This window comes from Eulemur rufifrons, chromosome 7 (genome assembly GCF_041146395.1).
Source record: "Eulemur rufifrons isolate Redbay chromosome 7, OSU_ERuf_1, whole genome shotgun sequence".
Taxonomy (NCBI): domain Eukaryota; kingdom Metazoa; phylum Chordata; class Mammalia; order Primates; family Lemuridae; genus Eulemur; species Eulemur rufifrons.
In genome coordinates, this window is record NC_090989.1 from 199,677,875 (window position 1) to 199,701,282 (window position 23,408).

Consider the following 23,408-nt stretch of genomic DNA (forward strand, 5'->3'; position numbering starts at 1 on the left):
TATGATTAATTAGTGACATTATTATTTATTAAATATCGACTTGGGTAGTCACAATGCAAGCCCACACTAAGCAGCTGTTACAGTTGTACAGGTTGTTGACTGATATGAATCAAAACATCTTTCCAGCTAAGAAGGAAGGAGGTGTCCAGACCCGAATGAAGGAGAGCCAGAAAGACATGCTGTCCCCCTGCCTGTCCTCTGGTTTCCAGCCACAGCCCCTCAGCCCCTGCTGTCCGGCATCAGCGACAGCCAAGGGAACTAGCTGGTAGTACTTTGGGGAACCAGAAATAACACTGGGAAAAGGTCAAAAAGTATAACCTACTTAAGGAGAAAAGTGGTACCTTAATCTTTAAAATGAAGAATGAAGAGTAAGATTTACTCCGAGTGGGCTGTGCGATCTCATCTGCACGCCACAAACCTTCCGCACACCCAAGAGCGGGACGCCTAAACGAGTCACCTCTGAGTAGGTTCCAGCACAGTTGGAGCCACCCAGCCTCTGGGCAGCAGCACCCTAGTGTGGTCAGTCTAAGTGACAAACAGGGTGGCAGACCCAGGACTCTCAGGAACTAAATCATGGCTCTGTCCTGGTACCTGGCAGAGTCCTCAAATGAACTGAGGAAATGCTGTCATCTTTTGCTTTGGTCTGAAGATTGCTTCTGTAAAACAGCCTCTATATGTTCCAGAAACTCACTCCAGATCCAAACTGAAATCTGGACTTTGTCTTTCTGGGGCTGGTATTTTCTCTAAGAGTGTTGCCACAGTCTTTAGCCAAAACCCACCAACATCTAACCTGCCCTGCATAATTGGGTGTGTGCATCAGGTCGCCTTTGCCCACAGGTGGTCACCAAGGCTGCTGGGCTCTGCTGGGCTTCACCCATCCACGGGGAGGTGACAAAACCGAAAGCCTAGTTCATGAGCAATAGAGAAGAAACTGACAAGAGAGATACAAAGCCTGCCGATGCCAGAATCGCACTCAAACGATGCAAAATCTCAAACATGGCTCAAAACAAACCAGGCAGCAGCAAAACGGAGTCATTCCATGTTCTCGCTCGTTTGGAGAAGACCAACGGCCTGCAGAAAGTGTCATTTACCTAAGGGTGTGGCTCACTCGCAACACTGGTCCCTCTCTTGCTTAGCCCTGACAATAAGAAACGCTGAAGTCACTCTCCAGGAGAGCTGGCCCAAGGCCACCCCAGAGCAGCCACTGGGCCATGCCATCTGTGAGGGGCTGTCAGCAGGCCCCGCCACAAAGGCTACTCCGAGCCTGAGATGGGCCACTTGAGCACAAACCACTAACCCATGATTGCGCTACCGCCCTTATAATGGCACGGCAGGAGCTGGAGTGCAGCGGGTTGCTACCACATGGTACTCCGGGTGTGTCGGCCCACACGTCTGCCGTGCACTGAAGAACGGCTAACAGCAGTGGATGAGAAGGCAGCACCCAGCTGTGCCCCATTGTGCCAGAATGCCAGGTCACAGCTTCCTCGTCTCTCGGGTAAGTCCAGAGGCCCGCATGTGCACCTGTCCCTCAGTGCTCAAGGCTGTCCCAGCGTGGCCCACCCGGTGGACTGCAGGCCACCCGGGCCCTCCAGTAAGCCGGTGCGAGGCTCGCTCATCTGAGCATGTTCTCAACACCCTGCCTGTGTGTGACACCTACTCTGCGAGTTAGGGCTGGTGAGTTATGCCACAGTAACAAACAACCCAACATCTCTGGCTAAAAGTAGCCATTTCCTTTTTCCTCACTCATTTCTGGGCACCTTTCATGGTGCCTAGTGAGCCAGGCCGCTCTGACCTGTGGTCCTGGATCTCAGTGCGAGGCCTGCTCCACACCCTGGGGGAGAAAAGGCGGCAGGGCCTCGCCAGGACCACATGTGCCCTCCGTCCTGCTCTTGGCTCATCACCGGAGCTGTCCCTGGCTCCTCCCGAACAGGAGGGGAATGCCAAGTGCGGGCTCGGCACGTTTGGAGGGGAGGAGAGCAGGGTATTCGTCAGGCCGCCACGCCCTCTCCACCCCAGCTCCATGTCTCTTCCCACGCGTGGCTACCAGTAAGAAACTTTCTGGGCCTGCCTGCATGTCTATAATTTATAAACTATTAACACGTACTCCTGTATTAGTATAATATAAGGGTATCTTTAAAAAGACATTTTTTGCCTGTAAGAAGGATAGGATAAAGATAAACAAAAGTTTAGGATGTCCTATTAGCCCTGAAAGCATTGTACTGTCAGTATCTCAATGAACAATAACTGCTTTGGGTATCGTTCATCAATAATGACACTGGATAAAAATTCATCTTTCTATCTTTGAAATACTTTTCTTAATCATTTGGAGGGGCTGATTTACCTTATCTGATTAGATTATCATTTTTACTTTGAAATGCAGGCTATGAATTGTTTAGATTCGCAGTATTAGGTTGGTGCAAAAGTAATTGCAATTTTAGTATTGCTGAAATTTGCCATTTGATATTGGAATACATTCTTAAATAAATGTGGTTATGTTATACATCATTTTAATATGCATTTCTTGCTTTATGTTGTTTGCTAATGACTTATTACTTGCTGTTTATTTTATATTTATTTTAGACTATGGAAATGACGTTAGGCAAAAAGAAAATTGGAGCAATTTTCTTATTGGAGTTCAAAATGGGTCATAAAGCAGTGGAGGCAACTCACAACATCCACAACACATTTGGCCCAGGAACTGCTAATGAACATACAGGGCAGTGGCGGTTCAAGAAGTTTTGCAAAGGAGACGAGAGCCTTAAAGATGAGGAGCTCAGTGGCCGGCCATCGGAAGTTGACAATGACCAAGTGAGAGCAATCATCGAAGCTGATCCTCTTACAACTACACAAGAAGTTGCTGAAGAACTCAAAGTCAACGACTGTAGAATGGTTGACTTCTACAGTCATTTGACATTTGAAGCATATTGGAAAGGTGAAAAAGCTCGATAAGTGGGTGCCTCATGAGCTAATGGAAAATCAAAAAAAATCAGTGTTTTGAAGCATCGTCTTCTCTTCTTGTACGCAACAACAATGAACTATTTCTTGGTTGGATTGTGACGTGCGACAAAAAGTGGATTGTATAGGATGACCAGCGATAACCAGCTCAGTGGTTGGATCGAGAAGCAGCTCCAATGCACTTCCCAAAGCCAAACTTGCACCAAAAAAAGGCCATGGTCACCATTTGGTGGTCTGCTGCCAGTCTGATCCATTACAGCTTTCTGAATCCTGGCAAAAATATTCCATCTGAGAAGTCTGCTCAGCAAATCAATGAGATGCACGAAAATTGCAATTCCTGCAGCCGGCGTTGGTTAACAGAAAGGGCCTAATTCTTCTCCACAACAATCCCCGACTGCATGTTGCACAACTGACGCTTCAAAAGTTGAATGAATCGGGCTACGAAGTTTTGCCTCATCCGCCATATTCACCTGACCTCTCGCCAACTGGCTACCACTTCTCCCAGCATCTCAACGACTTTTTGCAGAGAAAACACTTCCACCACTAGCAGGATGCAGAAAATGCTTTCCAAGAGTTCACTCGAATCCTGAAGCATATATTTTTACAAATAAACAAATTTATTTCTCGTTGGCAAAAATATGTTGACTGTAATGGTTCCTACTTTGATTAATAAAGATGTGTTTGAGCCTAGCTCTAATGATTTAAAATTCACGGTCCAAAAACCACAATTACTTTTGCACCAACCTAAATAAATGTATCAGTCAACTCCTGAGTTATCATTTTTAGTATAGTATAATCCCTAATTTACGGTTTCTCTCTGAGAGGTTTAGTTCAGTTAAAACTAGTTAGTAAAAGCTGTGAATCTACTTCACTAGGTCACTTCGCTCCCGTTGTTCAGCACAGCAGGCTGGCAGCAGAGCACCCAGTCTGTCTCCCGCATTGAGCCGCTCCTCGCCCCTCGGTACATTCACAAGGCGTGTCCTGGGGCACTGCCCCTCTTCTCTGCCGTGGTAGGCTGACGCCGCCCTCGATTTTCAGATTAGAACTAACTGCGCCGAATAGAAGCTCCAGCCTTTGTTTCCCTCCCCAATGGGCTGCTTCCACACCCTCTGGCATGAGCCTCCGTGCGCGACCTGTGAACGTGGGACTCTGCCAAGTCAGGGAAAAAACTTCTTGGTGTCTGAGTTTCCCTTTTCAGAAAGTCACAGCCCGTCCAGCCCTGCCCCACACCCCAACAGTGAGCACGCTGCAAGGGTCCCCAGGGCGGCTGGCTTCTGCAGGAGCCTGTTCGGGGCTCACCACCATCCTCTTAGCTAGACACACGGACGCACCCACAGTTCAGATTCACGGCCGGGATCTCTAACAGCTGGCCAAAGGCACAGGAAGTCCTGGAGACACTCAAAGTCATTACTCAAGGGAGGAAAAATCCTGCTAAGCACTCTCTGCTATCTTTTCATCTCAGTGAGCTGATAACCCACGCGCTTTAAAAGAAATGTTGAAAACTAATGAATTCTAACCAGACAGATACTCCCCAAACTCAGAGTTCTCAGCCAACCCTAGTCTGTTTATTCAACACAGCCATGCATTCTTCATTGTACCAGATTTTTTGATCAGCAATAAGAAATCCAAGATTCAGCTGCTATGCTACGAAGAGTTAGTCTTAGTATGTGTCCTAGTCCCAAATTAAAACTATAAGAAGATACCATTTTCACCCAGCAGATAGGTAGAAATTTACAAGTCTGAAAGTGCCAAATGTTGAACAAAAGGGAGCCCTCCTATACTACTTACGGGATTATAAAGTAAAATGACCATTTCAGAAAAGTTAAAGATGCCCAAAGACAGTGATTCGGCCTCCAGGTATATACCCTAAGAAAATTCTTGCAAAGGAGCAGAAAAGAGCATGTGCAAAATATTTCCTGAAGACTTCATTGACGCAGGCCCTGACCCAGGACCTGGGGGCAGACCAAGAAGTGAACCAGAGCCTCTGCTCCCACCAAGCTTGCAGTCCAGAAGGTGGACACCGAAAGAGAAGAAATAAAACTATCCCACTACAGTGGCTTGAATGGTGGCCCCCAAGAGACATGCCCACATCCTAACTCTCTGGAACCTGTGAAAAATGGTCTTTAAAAATGTGATTATGTTAAGGATCTTGAGAGGAAATCGTCCTGGATTAGGGTGGGCCCTAAATCCAATGCCAGGTGTCCTTGTAAGAGACAGAAGAAGAGAAGACACAGACAGAAGAGGAGGAGGTGAAGTGAAGACTGAGGCAGAGAGTAGAGTGATGCTGCCACAAGCCAAGGAGTGCCCTGGGCCACCTGCAGCTGGAAGGAGCAGGAAGGATCCTCCCCTAGAGCCTCCTGGCCTGCGCACCTGATTTCAAACTTCTGGCTTCCGGAACGCTGAGAGAATACATTTCTGCTGTTTTAGGCCACCTAGTTTGTGATAATTTGTTACAGCAGCCGAACGAAATGGATACAACCATGAAGATAATGTAAAATGAAGGAGATGGATGAGCATGACACTGCAGGGCGATATATAGGATGATCAGGGAAGGGCAGCCTAGCAGGGGCCACTGGAGAAGACCCCTGAAGGGAGTCAGGGAGTGAAGCTTGGGAAGGCTGGCGAAGAAGGTCCCGAGTGGCACAGGGCCTGGCAAGTGTAAAGGCCTCAAGGAAGGACCTTGCTTGGCACGTTCAAAGAAGATCCGGAAGTCAGCGTAGCTGGAGTGGCAGGGAGTCACTTGTAGCATACTCTATTATCATATCAAAAAAACACATTACATACAGGGTTCAGTACTATTTATGGTCTCAGGCATCCACTGGAGGTCTTGGAAAGTACCATCTCAGATAAGGGGGAACTTCTGTATAGTACACGATTTTCCATAGCTCAGTCCAGGGAGCATCAGAGGGTACCTAATCAGGGTTGCTATTGGATTATAAATTGTATAAATTCCACATCTTCTGGAGGCAGTCATATGTCTAATGTGAGCATCATTTACAGCTGCTTTTGTGACCCAGCAGTCTGTTTGTAACTGTCTAATATATACATAAGGTTGCAGGGGATGGCAGTCACTGGGTAGTAATGAAGAGTCCAGCAACACCTGATTTCTTGGGAGCTTCATCTCTACATATATCAGTAGTCATCATCCGCCTCCCACTGGTCCTGCCTTTTCGCTCTAACTCACCAACCTCACGAAACCTCGCTCACCTGCCCCTCTTACCTCCTTGAGCTGTTGCCGGTGGTTACCAGCCGACAGAACGGCTTAGGCCAGAGACCTTTTGCCTTTTCATCAGATTAAATATAGAAGCCATGGATTCTTGATATCAGAGAAATATAGATTTTTATTAGAAATTCTTTTAGAGTAACCAAAAACACAGATAGAAATGCATAAGCAGTAATCAGAATGGAAAAAGACAAATGATAACAACATTGAGGGACTCTGACCTATGGCTGTAAAATTTTTACAGAAGACTTTCTGGGATGCAGACACGTCCTGACCAGGTGGCCTTGAGGTGCTGTGCCTGCAGCCCAGGGGACCACAGAGGTGCAGGCCTGTGCACACACACAGACCTAAGAGCTCTGCAGGGGGACTTAGGTGTTTGAGAGCCCAAGAATTTCTTGCTACTCTGACCCCCCACGGCAGAGGCCATTCCCACTAAATGAAACCCTCCACTTGGCCTAGGGGAGGAGGAAGGAGATCAGAGCAGCTGGGAGAAAGCCCTTCCACTGGCTCCCTCCTGGGAGGGAGGTAATCCTAGAGCAGACACTTTGGAAAGGGAGGCAGAGTTTGCTCACAGCCGGGCTGATGGAGGGACCAGGCTAGACCACTCCCTGCCCACGCTGTCTCCCAAGAGGCTGGGCCTCCCTGTACGTGGAGAATAGAGCTGTGACGGACGAGGATGCCTGCAGATTCCCTGACACTCTTCCCTCAAAGGCTGCGTCTGATCCCCACCCTCTGCAGTCTGAGCGGGCTGTGACTGCTCTGACCGGTAAATTATGGCAGTGAAGCCATGCCTGGCCTTTTAGAGAATTAGAAGCTGCCACTTTGGGTCTCATGAAGCCCAGAGCTGCCATGAAGGAGGCTCTACTGCCCTGATGGATGGAGGGGCCACTTGGAGAGGCCCTGAGACTCCATGGAGAGGGCGCGGGATCCTGCTGACTCAGCCTCTACCCATCCCTGCCGAGGTTCCAGTCATGGAAGTGAAGGCCCACCGAGACCTTCTCGACCAGCCCAGACTCCAGCTAAAGACCACCGCCCAGTGACCCACCCCACTGAAGCCACGTGGGCAGATGAATTGGCCAACTGAGGCAGGCCTTAGTTCCTGACCCTTATTATATCATAAACTATAATAAAACAGTTGTGAAGCCACTAAGCTTAGAGTAGTTTGTTACAGGCAAGAGATAAGAGAAAGGAAAGAGTGAACATCTCCCACTCACTCCCTCAAAGAGCCTGTCTTAGTCAGCTGGGGCTGGGTGACTTAACAACCGACGTTTCTCACGGTTCTGGAGGCTACAAGTCCAGGATCAAGGTGCCTCAGACGTGGTGTCTGTGGAGGCCTCCTTCCCAGTCTTCAGATGACGCTTCCTCCCTGTGCGTCCTCACGTGGCGGGAAAAGGTGGGGAAAGCGCTCTGACATCTCTTGTATAAGGGCACCAGGCCCACTCATTCGTGAGGACTCCACCCTCATGACCTAATTACCTCCCAAAGACCCCGCCCTTAATTGGGGCCCTTAATTAATATAATACCATCATATTGGGGGTTTAGATTTCAACATGTAAGTTTGGGGGGTATATTCAGTCCATATCAGAGGCCCTGTGTTGGTGGTTCTCTCAAGCACCAAACATAGTATGGACCTTTCCCTGCACAGCAGATCTGGCCATTATCTTCACACAGCACTGCACAGAAACCTAGGGGCACCGGGTGCGGCGGCCGCAGGACACACGGAATGGACTCTGGTCCTCATGACTCAGAAAGGCGCTATGGGCAGAATGCACTCCTGCTTTGCCCCCGAGACACAAAACAGAAGCCTGCACCCTGACAGGGCCTTAAGTCCACTGACTGGGGGCTACGCTCCTTCCTGGGCTAGACCTAAGCCTGCTACTCAGACTTGGCCGTCCATGGTATCACCTGAAGTGCTTTTTAAACAATACTGTTCCTGGGCCCCTCTCTGAGGGCTGAGCACTGAGATTTTTTTGAAGTTCCCCTAGATGATTCGGACCTACAGCTCATTTTGAGAATCACTGACCTAGGAGCTATCAAACATGTCAAAAAAAAAAAATCTAGGATTACTCTAAGTTAATTTGAAACACAAATAGGGAAAGACCTTCAGTAACTGATAACCCTGATTGGGAACCCTGTGCCCGGAGAGAGGCACCCCCATTCCCTCTTCCCCCCACTCCCTCTTCCCCCCTCTCCCTCTTCCCCCCTCTCCCTCTTCCCCAGCTCCCTTTCCACACCCCCCTCCCCCCCCTCTTCCCCCCACTGCCGGAGGGCACCTGAGATCGTAAAGGGGTTGGCCTCTGTTCGGGGTTGGATCATGTCCCTCCCCAGTTGAAGTCCTCACCCCCAGAACCTCAGAATGTGACCTTATTTGGAAATAGGGTCATTGCAGATGTAACTAGTTAAGATGAGGTCACACTGGAGTAGGGTCGGCCCTGATCCAAAATGACAGGCACCCTCACGGGAAGATGCTCCTGTGAGCACAGACACATGGGGAGAACGTCATGTGACAGCCAAGGAGCACAGTGACGCGTCTACCAGCCAGGGGCACTGCAGATAGCTGCCGCCAGAAGCTAGGACAGGCAAGGAAGGCTCCCCTAGAGGTCCCAAAGGACGCAGGCCCTGCTGACGCCTTCATGCTGGACCTCCAGCCTTCTGAGCTGTGAGGCAACACATTTCTGTTGCTCTAAGCAACGCAGTTTGTGGCATTTTGTTAGAGCAGCTGCAGGAAACTAGAGGCAAACATTTTGCCTCTAAACTGGCAAAATGCGGCTTTGGCTCAGCTGGGCTTTTGGAGGCCGTGAGCCTGCTCGCCGGCGTGGAGGCTGGCCGCAGTCACTGCGCAGACGCTGCTTCCCATTCCGGAAGTGGCAGCCTGGAGTGGGTATGTCAGCAAGTCGTCTTGGGGCTGGTCATGGCTCAGCAAGACCACCCACGCCCTGCCCTTCTGTTCTCAAAACTTTGTAGTACCCTCCTTCTGTGCCGGAGTGACAGTGTAACCATTAAAAAATAGGAAATATCTGCATTTGAGCACCTCATCTGTAGAACCCCCTTCTCCCCGCAACCACCCCAAATGATGGCTTATGGTGAAACATGCTCCTCTGGGAAGAACAGAAGCTAAAATTCTTTGTACGGTCTTGTTATCTTCAACCTCAAGAAACCGTGGAAAGGAAAGACGGCCCCACTAGACCACAGCTCATTAACCCAAGGTTGGTGAAGGCCCCGACAGAAAATGACCCTCACACACTTACATGGGGATGCAACTTTTTACAGCCAGGCCGGGGGGAGCAATTTGCAAGGCCCATTGACCCATTAACTGTTTAGCCCTGTTCTCTGCAAATGCCGTCAGAGTGATGAGGTCTGCACAGGGGGCCCCTCGGGGGTGGATCTCCGTGGAGCCACCTCACGTAGAGCCACACCATGCAACAGTTCATCTGCTCTGCATGGGCTGTCTTGAAAATATGTCCAAGATACAGCATTGGAGGGAAGGGCAGCAAAACAGAGTGTCAAGATCTCATTTGTACTGAAATTTTAAAAGATGAAAATATATGTGTATGTATATGGATAAAAATTATGCAAAACAAATTAGAAAATCTTAACAGTTGGTACCTGGGGTAGGAGGGTGGGAGAAGGAGAGGAACCTGCCAGTGGTGGAAGGCAGTGCTGTTTCGTATTCTTATAAAGTCCACATGTGGTTTTTGTCAATGAGTTTCCAATTGCAGCTGTGGGTATGGCGCATCAGGGGCTACCTGTGACCACAGGGCCACGCCCCTTGGTCGGCAGCCTCCCCAGGTGCATTAACATCCAATGGGCTTCAGTTTTGTAAATGATCCCTCATCCAGCCTGTGTGCGAGGCCTTAGCAGCTTAAAGAGGTATAAGCAGACAGCACCCTGAGCATAGACCCTGGTCTCTAGGACTGGGCAGGGCCGTGTAAGACTGCCCAGGTGGCTGAGTGGGCAGTGAGCACACACAAGGAGCTACAACTGGGCAGAGGATGGGCAGCTGGTAGTCTTCCACTCCCAGACTATGGGCAGGGGCTGCTCATGTGTAATCAGGTGTACCAAACTGTAGCCACCTGGATACAGGTGTGTTTCATGTTCGGAGACATCCAGCACCTCCTAACTCAGCCAAGCAATCTGCTGCCTTTGCAAACCTCAGTTATCTCCAATAATACAATGTGACACTGCTCATTGTGGCGAAGGGAGCTGAGATGATGAGGAACATCTGGTGTATGGTGTTAAGCCTGGTTTTGTACAATTGAGAGATTTTAAGGCTTACGCATTGCTTACCTCTGCGATTAACAGGGTCCTTAGCTACGTATGCAACATAGTCTGTTGTGTCCTGTTAAAGAAAAAGGAGACATCTGCATCACTATTCACAGTGAGAGACAACACAGCCAGGGATACAGTGCACAAACCAGCAAGCTTAGAAGAACTCGACCCTCACATGCTGCCTGAGGAACAGCCCACGTAAGACTCGAACTGCAATGTGGGCAGAATCACCCAGAGGTCTTGCGATGCTGGCAGGTCTGGGGCAGGCCTGGGGCTCTTTACTGCCAGCCAGCTGCCACAGGACACTGGTGCTGCCAGTTCATGCTCACATTCTGAGCAACAAGGATAAAAGGCACCTGTTCTCTGCATGTTGGGTCACCTGAGAAGCACTGATACCCCAGTCCAGTGTGCAGATAATCTGAGTTAACTGGTTTGGATGTGAGGCCTGTGCATCAGGAATTTTTAGAAGCTATCTGGATGGTTGCAATGTGAACAAAGTTGAGAACCAACTATCTGCTCTGTCTATATCAGTGGTCCTCAAATTTGAGCTGGTGTGAGAATCTTCTGCAAGGGTTGTTAAAACAGATTGCTGGGCCATACCCCAGAGTTTCTAATTCCGTAGTGGTTCCGGGCCACTGCCTCAAAATTTGCATTTCTGACAAGTTTCTAGCTGCTAGTGATGAGGGGAGCACACTTTGAGAACCACTGGTCTAGAAGAAAAGCAGAGTGGATGCTCACAGGTTGGTGGTACATGCTCCCTGATAAGTGGATGAAATATGACAGTTCTTTTCTTCCCGGACAAAAATAAAAATTTGAATCCTTTAAGATGTTTAAAAATATGAGCTCTGTTTAGAAGTCTCACCCTTCCATGTGAAATGAGTTTCCTTGCCTGCCTTCTCACTTAACCAGCGCATAGAGGAAACTATGGTCTCAAAAGTAGGCCAAGGCAACCCGGTGCATTTTAATTTCTAATAATTAATCATTTAGTTTCTAAACAAATAATTCTCTTAACTCTTGAAAGCAGAAAAGACTCCTCTGAAAAGCTGATATTTCCAGCATTCAAACAAGTCTCCATGGGACAACTGGTAAAGGTCTTCCCCATTTTTGCAGGTATTTCTCAAATGTTACTACTTCGAAGGGCTCCCTGGTTATTGACGAGCACCTGAAAGGGTTCTACTGTGAGTTGCTCCACTGTTTTCCCTAGGGGAAGAGGAGATATCCCCTTCCCTTTCAATAGTGCCCCAGAAAAACTCTTCAGTGAGAGACGGGACGAGGGAGAGAGTGAGCGTGGGGTGGGCATGTCACTGGAGGGTGGGGTGGTGCTGGGCACTTTGTGTACTTCGTGCCCCTGGATCTGCACCACCCGCTGAGACCAGGGTGGCGCAGAAGAGCTCTTCCAGAAGCTCTGGGGATAATGCAACTGCTGCCCTGGGTCATTCCCCAGGGTGTGGGCTCATCTGAGCTGTTTTCTTTTCCTACTCAGGACACTGTCCATTGGTACATTAACAGACTGGCTAGAGAAAGGGAAGTGGGAGATTGTCAAACTGGTCAGACTGTCTTCTGGTCATTTCCATCAAGGGTGATCTGGCCAGCATGTGAAGCTACTGCAAAAATAAGAACTGCAGCTTGTAATCACAGACACTCTTCCTGAACTCGTGGTATGTGAATTCTGGATGGGCCCATAGAGAACATCTCAGAATATCTCAGAGAGCATTGGCATTTCCCAAACTGAGATCCATGGAGCTCTGGGTTTAGACAGGTGTGTTCTCCAGTTTGAGAGGTTGCTGGAATTTATTTTTAATTTTGTGTTTTCACTCTATTATTATCCTAAAAATTAATACAAGAATATCCAGGATCATTTAGACGACCACTGTGTTATCAAGTCCTGCACACAATTTCAGTGTCAAGATTTGCAGTTGGGTATCCAACACTATGGGTGCCGGGTTTTTAAAGAATTAGAAAGAAGAACAGTCAGAGTAGACTCTGCCCACTTGCGGCAAACTGATGTCACATTGGTACATGATGTACAACTGAAGTTTTTGCTTGAATAGAAAAAATTAGTGGAAGAATTGAGTCATGCGGGTACCCATGGTAACAGATACCAAACTCAAAAGACTGTGTACCGTGTGGCCAGCCCAGTGTCACATTTGGGAACGGAGATTTAGTTTCAGCAAACTTTGTCCATCACAGTAAATTAATGTTACTTTGAATGTTATTGGCTTTACAGTGTTTATTTGTATTTAACTTCCAAATTTTATTGCGGCTTAGAGTTCAATAAGAAGTATAAACATAAGAAGTCTACTCTTTATTTTTGTACATATTCAAGTAAGAAAATTAGAATCAGACTTAGTGGCGTATACAAGAAAATTTTTTTAAATTGTTACTTTGGTCTAAGAAACTCTCCTGTGGCTCCAAGTTGAGGAGGAAGAGACAGTAAAGAGATATAATGTGCCCCTATCTCACAGGTGGTCAATGGCCACACCGGGACGTTGCTCTTCTGATGCAACCTGGACCCTGCCCTGGCACATCGATGTATTACTGCTTCAGACAGCATTCTCGTCATCGCCCGGCCACACAGCAAGCACACTAGGTCCACAGACGGAGCTCTAAAGTGCTCGTTCTGTACTTCTCCATCCCTGTTCTCACTGCCCAAGACCCTCTGAGCCTGGCCACTGTTCTGGCATTCTTTTGGTGATCTTTTAACACTGCTGATAATAGTATTAATAGATTGTAATTATAGTGTGCCCTTTTATGAGGGGGATTCATAGTGTTTTTTAGTCTGTCTTGTTTGACATTTCAAACTACCATTTTCCTACTGGGTAAACTGAGGCACAAAGCAATAAATGGCATGTGCACTTAGCAGGGGAACAAGGGCTAGCACCTAGAATGTAAATTTTATTAAAACCATCTACCAATTGTAATGTGCTAAATTCATGATTACAGAATAATTAGGAATGGGATCTCATGCACAACGTAATGTGCATTTGGATTGGTTAAAATAGAAAGCAGCAAGGCTTCCTGTTCCCTGTTATGACATTTTCTGTACCAGAAAAAAAAAATCACAGAAAATATAAAGGTTATGGATTACTTTAAGGATTACTGAATGTTTCAGATTGTTTTTTTAAATGAAAAGGTAATGAAGAAATTTGGGGAAAAAATTGTATAGTCCTGTGTGCATCCTGGAGAACAAAATAGTTTTAGCAAAAACCAATGTATTTGGCTTCTCATGATCTAGATATTTGTATCTCCAGCTCATAATATCATCATTAAGACAAGGTTTCAGAAAAGTTCTTGAAGGGAGCTATTAATGCAGGTGTACGAGACCTCTGCCTTTTATCTTTCAAACCAGGTGACCTTCCAAATTTAGGAAACTATGGTTACAAGCACCATGGTGGGTGAGCAATTAGACAATCACCGCAAACTAGTTACAGCTAGAGCTAGATACAGAGAAAGGTGAGGGATGTGCACAGGGACAGCACAGGTGGAGAATAGGTAGATGTAGCCACACGGACAGGATCTTAAGAAATGTGCCTTGGTTGAGTTTGATTAGGGGAGACTTCCACTTTCTAGATATGCATCTGGATGAGGTCACTCATGTACAATGAAACATAAGAAATCATAAGGATTAGAAAGCAAGGAAAGGCACAAGAAGCAAAGGGAAGAAAAAAAAGAAAGAAAACCACTGTAGTACAGTTTTGACAAGACCCTTAGTATGAAAAGAGGTCTAAGCCATTTGACCCTATGGAATCGGTGCTCTCGTCATCCTTTGGCAACTAAGTGGAGACATAGGGGCGAAAACCACCTGGAGTGTGGGCAAATTGCTTCCCCTGCCAAGCACCTGGGCTCAAAGATCTGACACGGGGTCGCTGGAAAGCAGCGGGGCCCAAGCCTCCTGCGGCAGCCTGTGCCAGCCGTGGCAGGAACGATGCCCGAGGTGGCCACGGCGCCTGCCCCTGGAGTAGGGGAGGGAAGGTGGGCAGGGCACCGGGAAACTCCCTTCCTGGGCTAGAACTACACAGGCCCCTGGCCTTGAGATGAGATTAACAAAACATGCAGATTATTCAGGCCACCTTGGACTGGTAAACTTTTATGTAAATCTGAAGTTGCCAATTCATAATTTGGCCAAATAACACAAAATGACAATAATAACAAAACGTTACCATAACACATTATTTTATCATAGAAAGTCTATTTAACATCAAAAAATAAAAATAAAAATAAAGGACAACTTCTTGGGATAGAAAATCGTTTTTTCAATTGAATAAATTGAGCTCCAAGAAAAGCTCACTATATCAACCTAATTTTGACTTTTTTCCCTGGTCTGGTGAGAACTTTGCCCAGAGCAATGAAAATTAATATGACAACACTCCAGAGGGTGAGCCTTTCTCCCCTTCACTTGTGGAAAGGGCTGACTTTGCATTCTCCCCTCCCTCTGGGCCTCGCCCCTTGTGACCGATTTCCTGCCTGGTTTCTTTGAAGAGCTGGACCACGGCCAGTGAGCAGGCAGTTAGCGTGTGGCCACAGAGCAGGAGGGGTTGTCTGCGTTCTCCCTCCTGGCAGGACAGTTTAGAGATGGCCGCGCTGATGGCGAAAGCTGACGTCACAGCATGGCATTCCTGCCCAAATGTGGGGGCACATTCCCTTGCTAGTCCACCTTCTTTATTTAAGCAAGCAAGGCAAAAATAGAACATTCTCATTCTGTTCTCTCTTCTCCCTCCCTCCCTCTCTGTCTCCCTCTGCAATTCCTTCCTTGTTGGCAAAGCAAACCATTAAAGGGTTACAGTGGTAACATTTGGAGAGAAAAATGTCGATTTTAAATGTTTATGAATAAACCAGACGACGTAAATTCACAGCCTTTGAGCAGACTTAAAATATAGAAATGGAGGTCCGATAGGAAAAAAGTAAACAAGCAAGGCAAGCACAGAGTGATGACAGGAGAAGTCCCTGGCAACTCTGAAAACTGGGGGGCTATTTTGTCACTTCTTTTACCAATGATTCCAGGATTTCTGGCAGCTTTTGGCTAATGAAATGAAAATTAACAGTAGGTCCTTGTCATAGGTTACCCCTAAAAGAATGATAGTTAAGACGACCTTTTGACGTCAGGAGGGGGAAACCAGTTGGTGTCACAGTTCACTTTCCTGATGGGGTTCTACCCTCCTCAGACGTTCCCAATACGAGCAGGAGGAACAGCCCCAGGGACACTTACCGGGTCTCCCCCGGAGGCGAAGGAGATGGACCGCATGTGGTGGTTCGCTATGATCTGCCAGGCCCAAAACGAGAAACAAGATGTGCTGTTATCACCCTCTCCACGTCTCGCAAAGCCAACTGTTTATTGGCAGGCATTACAGAGTGACACATTTTCCTGAGAGTTGGTATCCATGTGAAAGTAAAAATCATCAAAGTAATAACAGCAGATAACCTTTCATAACTGATGGCTGCTGTCCAGCGGCTCTGCCAGATGATCTCATCTAAACGAGCAGCCTGAGACGTAAGAACTGTTGTAAACCCATTTTACAGGCGAGCAGCCCGAGTCCACAGGGACCGAAAGGCTTGCTCTGAGTAAAAGAGCTAGTCATCGGCAGAGCTGTGATGGAACACGGGGGGCCAGGGTCTTAACAACCATGCCTCTTTCAGAAGGAAACTGTCTCACCCACACACCAGAACATCTCACCTTACAGCTTCTGGTTCCTGGAACACACTGGGTCTCCGATACAGACCTCACGGCTAGAATGGGAGGAAGTGTGCCCCTCCCCGCATTTCATCCCATTTGTATCATGAGCATATAAATTAGAAAGCTGGCCTCCCAGATTCAAAGTCAGTACCATCTAGAGCACTCTTGTAATTTATCAATTTAAAAACCAGAGGGGACAATCCAAGTTCATTTTAAATGGGAAATTTCCATTAGCCGTGCAAATTGCAGCGTACAATGGAATTTAGAAGACACTGAGTAAATTAGAAGCTGCCCTAAATTTAAAAAGCTACATAAGTCTTCCATGCTATTTTTATCTTTCTAAAGACAACGTAATGACACTGAAGTAAATTTCCGGAGGTGGGAATAGAGTGCTTGTCTCCACCCCGACCTAACTGGGTTCATTTCTGCAGTCCCCTCAGGCCCTGGCCCTTGGGCAGGCAGGTAGAATTTTCACAGCCATAATCATACATCCCAGCGATTTGTCCAAACATGCTCCTGTGCAACTTGAAATAAAATATAACTGAATTACAAAAGGAAATGGGATAGTTTTTAATGCCTACTTCGGTTGTTGGCACTTGCAAAAATTCAGGATCCAGAAAAACCTGAGTGTGTAAGTGAATAGAGAACGAGGCCGGCCTCATAGCCTCGCTGGAATCTCGCCCCAGCCTAGGGGTACAGGGCTCCCAAGAGAACAATGAGGAAATAGCACTCACCAAATAATGATAAACTATGGCTTCCAAATTTCAAATGTTTGCTTATTTAATTTTTGATCATAAGGCAGCTCTACAACTGGGGTTTGGGAATTAGATTGGAAGCTATGATTTGGGGAAAAAAATGAAAGTCATATTTGGCAACATGAGGCATGACCACTGTGGTCGAACGTCACCCCTTTGGGTAAGAGAGAAACTGAAAAGGGGAGTAAGAAAATTGGCACTAATTGACATAAAGCATGTATTTCTGCTCTGAACGCTGCATCTTGTTTCTTCTACTGGGACCTCTGAAAAGACGAGTGGGTGTGGTCTTTCTGCTGTCTCTCTGGACTGAGAAGGGCGTGTCCGGCCTGGCTGTTCTCAGTTTGCTACTGCTGGGCCCCAAAGCTGGCGGGCAAGGACAGCCAGAGCCCTACGTGCTGTGCCTCCCGCCCCACGGCCGCAGACTCGCCATCCGAGCCGCCAGTCCCTCGGAGCTCAGCACCCTGCCCATCCGCCTAATCCCAGGGCAAAGAGACCCCACTGGACACCCTCACCCCACTGCCATGGGCCAGGATGGAGCAGAGCCAACCTGCCACCTCATGCCAGTGCTTTGAGCGTTTGCTTTCTCTTTTATTGAGGTGGGCAAGGGCAATTCTGGGAGGAGATCCCATAGCATTGAGGCACCTGAGGACTAAACAAAAGGTCCCCAAGTCATATAGAAAAAGAACACTCTGGCTGTGACCGGGCATGCGGAGGCCAGCGGACCGGCCTCTGTACACAACGGGTGCTCAGCTGGAGACCCCACCAGAGAAAGGCTGAGCCTGTCCAGCACTCTGAGTCCACAACCTCCAGGCTCAAGGGATTGTCTATCGGTTCTGTGAGGATAAAACAATCGAGGGAGAAGTGGTTTCCAGTTATAGCAAAACAAAGCCACGTTGCTTCTCATTTCTGCACTGGATCTAGAATCTATTTCAACACCTTGGGTGGGAGGTGGAGAAATAAATGAAGCTGGGGGATGCTGCTTGCTTATCTGGGTGATACGGAAATCAATAAATACAAACATGTATAGCAACAGAAAGGCCACCATGTGCATCCCTGGTAACACACCATCAGAATCAGGCAGTGTCACTAGGAGGACACAGCTGAGCACCAGCTCACATTGCCGGCCCCAGAGGCTGAACCTGGGCCAGGCCCCACTCCACACCCCCTGTATACTGCACAAGCATTTCACTTCCTCTGTGCTGCCTTTGACCTTCAGAACTGCCTTGTTAGTAGCCAGGACAGCTACTTACATACCCGTTTTACCAGCTGCAGAAATGAACAATAGGTAGATGGAGAAGCCTAAGAAACGGACGCTGAGCAAGAACACACCCACCCTACATGGAATTAGGCTTAATAAATACTGTGGTTGTGCCGCCACAGTCAGCTCCAAATCCATTCCACATGGGCTATGCCACAGACACGCCACGTCTCTCACCCTACAGCACTATGTATTACAAGATGCTCCAAAATAACAAGCTATTAAGGGGAAAAAATGCTGTCAGTTAGACTATGCCATCCACTTCAAAGGTGATAAAATAAAATGTGGCCTATAAACCAACAAAATATGATATGCAAATAAAAAACAGGGCCAAGGACCTTAAGAGGAGACTTCGCACGTACATCACCTTTTTTTACGTTGCAAGTAAATCAATGATTTTGTGCATTATCCTTCCCCAAAAAAGGTAGTTTATAGCAGAATTAAAGAGAACCAATTTCATCCATCCTTGAGTTGGTGACCGTTCACAGTGGTCAAAGTTCATAGACTAGTAAAGACCTGATTCGAACATATTCCAGGTGAGCTCAGTATAGCTGCAAGTTAGACACGTGTGAAGCACCCATCATTTGGGGTTGTCGGCAGGGACAGAATGTCTGAGCACCCACAGACCTGTTTGGAGTCGGGTGTCCGCAGGTTCAGACTGGCGGTGGAGATGGTCAGAGAGATGCTCATCCCCGCAAACTGGAGGTTGCTCTTTCCCAAGATGCTGGACAGCATTTTGCTCGGAGGCTGTGAAATCAAAGAGCAGTATTTTAGCTGTTTATTTACCAGAGGCCACACTATCTGGGCCTTTGTGTCTTTCCTGTCTAAAAGGGTGGGGACACCAACCTCTGCTATACCTTCAAACCCTCACTGACTATCCCTTCCTCCTTAGACACAGGAAAACAAAGTGAAATGAATGAGCTGGGAGGGTGGGATTCGGGGCTAACATGCACATTCTAGAATATGCGATATGCAAATTGCAAACCATCTAATATGCAAACACCGAGATGAGGACTCTTGCAGGCAGTCAGATGGCAGTCAGAGGTGTCAGCGTCTCCGGGGGTCCCTTGTATGTAAACCCAGGCCAGGCCCAGCCCGAGCTTGCAGACTCAGAAACCTAGTTCCACCACACCACAAGTCAAACTACCTCTCAGGAGAAGACTAACGAGCCATCCCAGAGAATTATGAGGATGCTTGTTGCTGAAGGGAATGGACCACAAATCTTTTGGCCCAAACATCCTCCCAGGTCAGGGCTCTCCTAGACTGTCCAATTAGAAACTGATGGGCCTAGAGGCAGCTCAAGGATGGACAGACACAGTCTGGTACCTGGTGTAGCTATCACCCTGTCAGAAATGTCCTTGGCACAGGACAGACAGGCTGCATTTTCCGGCCAGGCCCCTTCTCACTGGGGACCTGGAAGGGCACTACCAACTCCTTCTCTCTGTCCTTCAGGACCAACCCATCCTTTGGTTTTGGGTTAGAATACTCTATGTTAATTAGTTTCAAACCAGGTACATACTGTTGTTAATCTCCTGAAGGAGCTATTTAAAAACGGAGATGCCCAGGCCCCACCCATGAGATTCTGATCAAGTACACCTGGGTGGAACCCGGAAATGGGCATTGTTTCCACCACTTCCACCATATAACCGTGACAGTACCCCAGGTTTGTTAGCACCACCCCCCTCTGAAAGATGAGATTCCCTGTCTCTGTTCTCAGACACCTTCTTAGTAATGGTTCCTGCAGGCAAGACTCTGGAGCCCTGCTTGGTCCCAGGATCCCACAGGGACTGAGAACATAGGCTGCACACCGAGGCCTTCCCTCAGCATTCTCTGCCTGAAACTCAGGTGCCTGTTGGGGCATGAAATCCCCGGTCCTGAGCACAGAAGCCCTGGGGCCCTGGGACAGCAGAGCCCAGATCCCAGACAGTCTGCAGTCCCAGGGCAGATTGAGACATTCTCCAAGGGACACCTGTCCTACAATTCAGGTCAGGCATAGAAAGTCCTGGCTGTAGGTTTTTAGTTATATATTCACCAGACAAGAATTTTTCTCACTTTCTCCTAGTCCAGGCATTTTTTTTTTCTTCTGGTCCAACAGGCCGAAAAGTTCTGCTACAGTGGTTGAACATGGAGCCTCGAAGCCAGGCCATCTGAGCTGGACCTCAGACACCCCCTACCCGCATGGTGGCCACTCCTCTCTGTGCCTCAGTTTTCATCGCCTGCAATGTGGGGGTATTCAGCAGTGTTCTGGCACTGGCTTGTACCAGCTAATGAGGTCCAATTATTAAATTTAGGAATCTTATAATCTGGCCATTAAATGCAGCTGTTATTAAAAATTAAATTATGTAAACTTACAATTCAATAAATTACATTTTAAAAAAACAGATAATAAATCCTCAACACTCATCATTTCCTAACGTTTTGCTATATTAACTATTAGCTCTGCTTTTCAGGTTACATGTGGCTATTGGGCCTGTATGGTGGACGAGCTATTGCACATCTCTTCCTGACTCTGTTTTCAGGAACAGCATGTTGAGAGCTGGAAATCAGCCACAGTGAAAGCATTTACACCACAAAAATTGGCAAATGCTACAAATTCAGTGCTCTCATTCTCTGTCCCAGCTCCGAGAGCTGGGTGTGAAGCATTTACCGACACGCCACTGGAGATATCCACCATGAAGAGCTGTTATAACTAAGGGAGTTGGTGGATATAAAGTGCTCGAAGAACAGTCTGGCCCTGTTTTAAGTGTTTGCTGTTATCAGGATCTTCAGTGTTAAAGCCACAGTGAGCGACCAGGGTGTCACTTCTGGGACAGTGACAGCTAACTGTCCTCAGCCTCATAGGAGACAGAGCAATCTAAACTCTTTCTGCTTTTAGAAGTGACAAGAGCCAGGCCACAGAAACAGGACAACGAGCAATTCTCTGTGATTGAAGATACTGAGTGGTGAAATGAGAGCGGCAGGAGGAGACACCGCTAAATGCAGAGCACGAACACGGCACCTTTCTCTTCTTGAAGGCTCCTTTGGCACCAGGGACAGCTTCGCAGACTCGGCTGATGGCTTCCCTGCGGAAGACAGGAAAAACGATCCATTTTATCACGTGTTGATGAGGATTATGGGACCCAGAGACGCTACACTTGCACGACTAGAGAAAATAACTGCCTGTTTATTTCAGCATAGAAAATAAATAGCTGTCAATTTAGCAATCAGCCAATTTCTCTTCTAAAACATAAAACTAAGCAAAACACAGACAGGTCATCTCTGACTGGCAATGTTCCAGTTCTCTTCGTTGTGGTGGTTGTATGTCAATAGTGTCTGCGTACCAATGCCACATCTTTTAAGTGACATTCGGCTAAGATTCCATTTTTTAAAATCAGCATCCTAAAATCTACTCTTCCCAATGTTATCTTCATTTCTATGGTCAGGACACTAGGCCCAAACTAATCAATCACTGCTAAGGATCAAAAAACCTTCTGCAGTGAGTTAGAATACAATAAATTTGGTCCTCGAGTTTCATTCCCAGCTTCTGCAGGAAATAGTATAAAATCCAGAGGGTTTGGAAGGAGGAGACCTCCCATGGCATACGAAGCAGCCAGAGTGAGGTTATATGCAGGGCAGCGCCAGGGAACTACACAGGTGGAGCGGCTACTACGTCCAGGAGACACAGGAAAGTGACCCCCAATGCTGGGAGCCCCTTGAGTTCCATGTGGGTCCTTGGCTTCGCCCTAGAAAGAATTCAGGACTGAGCGACAGTATAAAGTGAAAGTGAGACTTCGGAAACTACAGCAAGTCTACTCCATAGGCAGAACAGAGGCTGGCTCTAGCTGCAGAAGAGAACCGGCCCCTGGTTCCCGCTGCCTTTCTATTTAAGCCACGGCTAAGCTAACAAGGGGAGGAATATTCATGCAAACGGCCGTGTTTTCCCGGAGTCGGGTGACGCCCTCTATTCCTCCACCATCTTGGCTCTACCTGGTTGGAACTTGCCCTGCCTCCATCCTGCTTTGAGCAGGGCGGTTTGAAACTTTGTTTTGAGACTTCCTGACCCAGTTAGGCAATGCTGCTGCAATGCCGCACGCAAAGCAGTGCCTGCTCGGTCCCTATCTCACAGGCACTGTCCAGTGAGGGACCAGCAGGGCAGGGGTCTAACGCGCGGGTCTGCAGGGGGCGCGAGGGAGCACAGGGGGCGCAAGGGAGCACAATGCCATGGAGGCGCTGAGGCTGGGAGGCTGGCAGTGAGGACCAGGGTGACAGAAAAGGGATGCTGAGGAACAGACACACCTCGTGACTCCACCTACGTGGGAAAGGGCTGGAAGATTGCCAAAGGTGGCTCCACGTCAGGGACCCAGAAAGGAGCCGGTGAATGTCTCGACTCCCACATAGAGGAGGAGAAAATAGCAGGACATAGAGAAAAATAAATAAACGGGAATTTGGAGACACAGTAAAAGAGAAAGAAGATAATGGGTCCTCAGAAACACTCTACAAACTTTCCAAGGTGAATATTCTTTAAATTGATCCCTACCATCCAGGTGAAAGATAATCCCCATCACAGCGCAATGCTTTTAAGGGAATGCCAGCAAGCCCTGGAGTAGGCTCTGAAGCTGTGTAACTTGGAAAAAGTGCAGTGAGAAACAAAGGTTTTTGGCGTTGATACTTACTCATGTTTACTTTATAGCACTATTCTGACTGTGGTTCTACCAAAGTGATCAATCATGTATCACCCAAAGTACTTTCTAAAAGTAAATCCTACTGAAGGTCAAACTGTCTCTTTATAGAACTATATGAGCCCCGGTGTCCATATTTTGTCAGTTTAATTTTTTAAGAAACAGTTCAGTGGCTTTCTGCATTGTGTTTATTACATTAAGTGATATCTTTAGCTGAGCAAGGCAGACATATCACTGATGGTCCCAGCAGGCTAGAGAGACACGGCATGGTGGAGTGTGTCCTAAGTCATTCTTTACTCCTAAAAAGCCTCAGTCATCCACAAGGCGCGCAGCGCTGAGCAGCAGGCCTGGGGAAGGCAGGAGGAACTGCACATCAGCAGTGAGACGGGATTTCAACGCGCTGCAAACTATGGACCGTTCTACCGAATGCCTCCTCACACAGAATGGCACACAAGGGTCTCAGGGCACATTTGCAAATGTAGGAAGTTCCAGAAATTTCTCAGAGCTCAGGTACTCAAGAAAAGTCCTAAGGAGCCCACTTGTGAGCCTTTAGAATCCCCAAAGGGGTTTTCAAATTGAGCCGCTTTTCAGGAAAAATGTTCTTCCTTCATCATTGGCA

The 23,408-nt window shown here is 47.6% G+C and overlaps 1 protein-coding gene across 1 annotated transcript in view; it reads right to left on the minus strand.

The window, feature by feature from the left end:
* SHC3 (SHC adaptor protein 3) overlaps positions 1 to 23,408 on the minus strand; it is a 155,947-nt gene that overhangs the window by 51,283 nt on the left and 81,256 nt on the right. The window contains exons 3-6 of the mRNA XM_069474010.1: positions 21,130 to 21,193; positions 18,759 to 18,878; positions 15,654 to 15,707; positions 10,466 to 10,517 (exon numbers count right to left, since the gene is read on the minus strand). Of these exons, the coding sequence (XP_069330111.1) occupies positions 10,466 to 10,517; positions 15,654 to 15,707; positions 18,759 to 18,878; positions 21,130 to 21,193 (290 nt within the window). The remainder of the gene's footprint in view (positions 1 to 10,465; positions 10,518 to 15,653; positions 15,708 to 18,758; positions 18,879 to 21,129; positions 21,194 to 23,408) is intronic.